Genomic DNA, 6,024 nt, shown 5'->3' on the forward strand with positions numbered 1-6,024 from the left:
ATTTAAAAAAAAAATCCTTCTAACAAACTTTTTTTGATATCCAAGCTTGAAGCTTGAGAAAGAGTATAAGAAGCAATGTTTATGAAGAAAAGATTAAAGTCAATTGAATGTCCCTATCAAGTATATGGTACAAAATTTAATTATGCAAAAATCTCTACTTTTGGTGACTAGGGACTAACGTACCACATGCAAAAAAAAACTTTTATTTTGAATTTTATTCATCATTCTTCTTTTTACTCGTAAATCTCTCTCGGGAATGAGTATTATTTTTTCAACTTTTTTCATTTTTTATATCCAAATTAATCTAATCATTGAGATAGATTCGAACTAAGAAAAATTCAATCCAAATCGATCTTATTAAAAATTCCTACGAATCCAATCCCAGCCATGCTCACCCCTAGTTGCATACCATTATTTTAAAACTATTGGAGTAGCACATCTGCACGAATCAATTTCATCCACCAGAAATTCATGGCCACTAATGACACCATCACTCTACAATTTGCAAGGGTTTATCCGTATTTCTTTATGGCCTATAGAAACAAGTCAAAACCTGATTCATGGTTGAAGCCTTGAAGGAACAAAATTAGAAAAAGCAATGCTATCAAAATCCGTTTGGATAAGACATTGGGCATGCATTCACAATATCAAAATATAAGGTATCTTAAATTGAAGTTCTCCAATTTAAAAAATTTCATTTAAATTAAGAAGACATTTTCACACGCAGCAGTGTACTAAGTCGGTATAATTTACCTAAAATGACTCATTCTAGCATGAATACAAATACTTACAGACATAACTAATCTACAGTTCGAGATACTATCAAAATAACTTTAGCACATACCAAATGAAGACATTCACCCTCTCTAGAGAGATTTTTGTTAACCAACATGTAAAATCTATCATCATAAAAGTTTTTCAGTATATCATGGTACCATTCCTATGACAAATTAACTATAGAAGCAAATTCAGTAAATGAAATCTGAACAAAATTTTGAAAGTACATAGTCAAAGCTAAATGTATGCATGCAGTTTTCTCCCCAAAGCAGGAGCTAAGCACAACAAAGTGTGTTTCATCTATTCTCCCAAGAGGATGTATAGAAACATGAACATAACTTATGCTACCTCACAAACCTAGCCACCCACTCAGAAAATTGGTTTCACAGCTCCTTCTACATCTAAGCTTTTCAGAAAAGATAGATGTATCCAAGCACTGCCAACAGGAGGACTAGCAAAGCCGCAGCTGCAGCCCATATCAGGTAATTGTTAGACTTCTTCCGTTTAATAATAGCTTTTGGAATCGAGTCTGGGCCTCTTGCTCGGCCCCTGGACCTGATGCCACTCTCCTTTTGGACCTTTTCCTTCACTGGAGCCAGGACTTGGACATCATCGTTAACCTTTTCTGGCTCTGTAGCCTCGACAACTTCATCTTTTGGTTCATCCTCAGGGTTGGCCACAGCTGCAGCACCTGATTTCTTCTTTGCTTTCTTCTCACGGTCCTATTACAAGCAGTTTTCAGGTTTTGGAAAATGTATAACCATGGAACGAGAAAAAGAAATGAATCAACAAACAAAGAAATCACCTTAAGCTTCTTCTCAGCTTCCTTTTGTGCTCTGATGGCTGCTTTGGCTGCAGCTTTCTCTGCTAACTTCTTCTTTCTTTCCAAGGCCTGCTTTGCCTTTGCAATCTCCTCCTCTCTTTTCATCTCTTTCAGCTTTGCTGGATCGATTTCACACTCTTTGGCAGGGGCCTCCTTTTGGGGATTTTTAAATTCATATTCATCAGTTTCTGCTACATCCTTACTCTCCGGTTTGGATTTCAAATCCCTCCCTTTGTTTTTGGATTCTTTCTGAGCAGGCAAAGTTTCTTGTGGAGAAGGCTTAGGCTCCTCCTTTGGCTGTTTTGTGAAAGTTTTTGGTAATGCTTCAGCTTCAGCAGGTTTTGGTTCTTCCAGGATTGGCTTTTCATCCGGGTTCCTCATCCGTCCGTCCCGACTCAACTGTCGCATATCCAATGAGGCCAAAATTCTTTTTTCATAATCATTCCTAAATGCTTTGTCCTTGTTCCAGAGTGCCATAAATTTCTCAACCTAGAATCGAGGAAATATGAGATTCAATCACAAACATAAGAGTCAAGAAAAAGCAGAAAAAAGTTATCAGATGGTTAAAGTGCAATATCATCATTAAATATTGGATAGTTACAAAGAATAAAATATTATGGGACAAACCTCTGTCTGTGAAACTTCATCAAGAGCATTAATATCTTTCTTTGCAGCCAGCTCCCGTGCTTTGTTCAGAACTGTACGACTTTGGTAGAAATAGGTGTTCTGAACAGGAAACATAAATGCAAATTCAGATATTATTCTACAGTGCTAAATCATATCACTGGAATTCACCAAAAAAAAAAAATCATATCACTGAAATAAACAAATTAGTTTATTAATCATTAAGAGACTAGAGATTTACATCAATGACAACATCAAGCATGATTTCATGAAATTTACATCAAGGACGAAATTCTACTTTACAGGGTTCATGTCAATAGGTATAAATAATTGTCAGTTTGGCAGAACTCCAAGATTCTGGTTACAATGTCAACTAAATTTCTAAAGCATACAGGTTCACAAAAACTAAGATTAAATGTGGTACAAAAAGGATAAAAAGATAAGAGGTTTAAAAAACAGAATGGAAGTCACAAAATGCTTGAGAGAGATGAAGGTGCAAGTAACCACACAACCATATGTTGCATTCCATCTTAAAAAAATTATCCTACCAAATGAGATGGAAATGCAAAAACAAGGTTCAACAAAAACGATTTCAAACCTCCCCATTCTCCACCTTCACAACCTAACACCAGATGAAATTCAAAAAACATATGTTGCATTACATCTCACTCCATTTTGCATTCCCTGTATTCCTCATTTTCATTTTCCACCTTTTCTATCAAGCACACCTTAAGAAATTGCACTGGACTGCTCATATTTTAAAGTGAAACATACCCCCTCCTCGCGCTGTTTTCTTAGCTGCTGCATGCTCTCAAAAGCCTTGTCCCTCTTCTGAGAAACAGCTGTCAGTTCCTCCTGTAGAGACTGGATATCCTTGTCTATGGCTTTCAGTGCATCATCAATTTGCTTGATTTTGGACCGAATCGCTTCTCTCTCTTTCTTCACTCCATCCAAATCCCCACCAATAAGCTGCAATGGAAAGTAATTTCTCAAGAACTTTTTGAATAATAATAATAATACACATTTATTCAGAACACTTTTAAGAGGGGGGGAATTTCATTAGCACAAATACAAATATAACCATCTTACCTTAACCTGATCTTGAATGGTTTCTTTCTGCCCCATAGATTCCTGTAACTTGGCCCTCATTGCAGCATTAGCAATAACTTTCTCCCTTGTCCCCTCAAGCTGTTTGATTTCTCGGAGGATTTGTTTTTCCTCAGTCAAAGGAATGCTCTCATGCTGTATGCGGTACTGTAAACTATATATCTGCATCCGTCAAAGCACACAGGAGTAGTGAGTGAATGGAGAATACATGTTCAGATTAACTAGACAAATTGAGGAACACTGGACTAAAAAGAACTCTGACTCATAACATACAACACTGTTAAGTTCATCCTCAGATGAACACAAACCACCCCGACCGGCATTATTTGTAGTCCTCAGCTTGCCCAGTGCTTGCTGCAGAGGTCCAATCTCTTTCAATTTCTCATCCACAATACTCTGAAATTGCCTACTGTCGCCTCTTAGAGACTTGACCTGAGAAATCAACTCGGCTCGTTCTGACTGCAGCGAACAATAAAGACAAGATATGTAATTATGTTAGATGTTCATTGAGAAGGAATAATCATATCATGTCACTCTGCAAATACAAAACTTTGATTGAAAGGACAGTCCATAGTTAAGTGAAAGGAAAAAATGCACCCTTCAGGTCCTAGACTCCATCAAAACGCATACATGCCTCGCTAAAGAAACATGTCAGCAATAGAAAATAAATTATTTGATTTTTTTGCATTAATTGTCCATATAAAGTAACAACTCAAGCATAACATTTATGGAAAAAAAAATATTAAATGTTTAACTTTGTAAAACACTAAGTTGCTTCCAGCTAAGAGTAAAAAATATTGACAATTGGTTTTGTTTCTTAATATTCTGACCATTTTATCTCCATTAGCATAATAGAATCACCATAGTTCTCAAATCAACCAAAAAACAATAGCATCATGCTAGCAAATTAGAGGTTTTTTATTTACATTCTAACAAACGCACATGGAAGTTCACACAATTATCAAGGGAAAATTTCACTTCCCAATACTGGTTTGTAGGAAGGGAAAAAATCCTCCTTCTATCTGACACATGTTTGCGGTTGGGGAATTTTAAAACAAAAACAAACAGGCAGTTAGACAGCTTGAGTTTAAGGTAGTTAACGGTTACGAATACGACACGCATAAGGCGCTGGCTTCTTCTGGGGCCTTGCTTTCGCGCCTTTGAGACAATTATCCTCTCATTTTGAAATACACTAAAAGCGACTAAATTTTTTATGAGCAACCACGATGAATTATTCTCAACTCACCCGCTTTGCCTTCAGTGCTTCAGTGATCTGAAACCGGGCTTGATTTTTCTTGCTAATGTCTTTGTCAGACAAGTCGATTTTAGACTTGATGGTTGGATCATCATAAGGCCGCCACCTGACAAAATAAAAAGAATGAATCTGCTTAGGTGCAGGCCAATCTTCAGCAGCATCTTTCGGGGCATTCACGTCCGAAACATCAATCCCTTCCGTTTTTGCAGATTCCTCTCCATGTGTCCCAAATTTGATGGCATCCGCAGCTCCCACATCTTTTTCCAGCTTGCCATTCTCCTTCTCATTTAAAACAGGTTTTCCTCCAGTACCATTCTCCACTGGTCCTTGAACCATCTCAAATCCCACAACCTCAACTGCCATGACTCCAACTCCAAGACAACCTCACAAAATCCAAGTAACCTAATTCCAATGCAATATAGGGAAAAATCATGAGCATATACAGTTTCATTATTTTGATCCACAGGCTCGGTACACAAATGCTAAATCACAAATCAATAAGAATTTTTTCACGAAACATTAACCGTGTATCATTATTATCAAATAACGAAAAGCATACATATATACACAGACATATATAGTGATATCAATTTGATCACAAACAACTAATCAGGTGAAACGAACAAAGGGATCTAAAGATTACCACCTTCATCTCAAACATGCAAATGAAACAAACCACAATCAACAAAAAAGCTAGCAAACACGATTTAAAAAAAAAAAAAAAACATTTTTTCCCATGCCAAAATCACCTTCTTCTAAGACCAAGCCCAACATGCAAATCCAAATCACGGAATGGAGACAAAAACATGAAAACAAAACTCCAAAAGGGCATGATCTGAATACATAAAACGACCAAGCCACCATGGATGCATCAAGAGAAAGACAAAAACTTTGAACCTAAAAAACGCACAAGCAATGACAGAGAGAATACCCAAATGGAGAACCAAGTGAATTACAGCAAAAAAGACCTCTTTTTTCAAAAGGGACTCCGAATTACGACTCAGATCTCGCTCTGTTGCACTTGTTTGACCCGACAAGCCCCTCCTCCCTATGATGGCTTAAACGAGAAACAAAAACCAGTACCAGAGAGAGAAAGAAGAGAACCAACCGTATACCACAGTGCCTTATTTATAGTAACAAAAGGGGTTGGATTTTTTCAGGTTCGGCAGCGGATTTCGCACCCTCGATTTCTACAAACAGTAAAAACGTTGGACTACCGTGTATTTCTTGAAGCTAATATTTTAAGGATGATTTTTCTTTTCTACCTTTTTGGGATATTTCACAAATAATAAATAAATCAAAATTAAAACAAAGGGGTTCCGGATTTTGTAATTTTGGTTTTTTTTTTATTTCTGGGTAAACATTTGCTCATTGCTGTTTATGGGCTCTGCATATCTAAAAGTCTAAACCGTAGATGTTTGGTTAGCAGAATCTTCTG

At 36.9% G+C, this 6,024-nt stretch overlaps 1 protein-coding gene across 2 annotated transcripts; it reads right to left on the minus strand.

Annotated features, from left to right (window-relative positions):
• Positions 1-881: 881 nt before the first annotated feature.
• On the minus strand, positions 882-5,750 carry LOC114373959 (proton pump-interactor 1-like). Of its 2 annotated transcripts, none has more exons than XM_028331540.1 (8): positions 5,555-5,750; positions 4,578-4,988; positions 3,605-3,790; positions 3,314-3,493; positions 2,999-3,193; positions 2,228-2,326; positions 1,583-2,089; positions 882-1,499 (listed from the first exon to the last, which is right to left on the minus strand). In XM_028331540.1, the coding sequence occupies exons 2-8, from the start codon at positions 4,947-4,949 to the stop codon at positions 1,188-1,190; spliced, it is 1,851 nt and encodes a 616-aa protein (XP_028187341.1). In that variant the 5' UTR covers positions 4,950-4,988; positions 5,555-5,750; the 3' UTR covers positions 882-1,187. The 2 variants fall into 2 exon arrangements, with proteins under 2 accessions (XP_028187341.1, XP_028187340.1); XM_028331539.1 differs by having other exon boundaries at positions 5,518-5,748.
• Between the last annotated feature and the right edge of the window lie 274 nt (positions 5,751-6,024).

This window comes from Glycine soja, chromosome 11 (assembly GCF_004193775.1).
Source record: "Glycine soja cultivar W05 chromosome 11, ASM419377v2, whole genome shotgun sequence".
NCBI lineage: Eukaryota > Viridiplantae > Streptophyta > Magnoliopsida > Fabales > Fabaceae > Glycine > Glycine soja.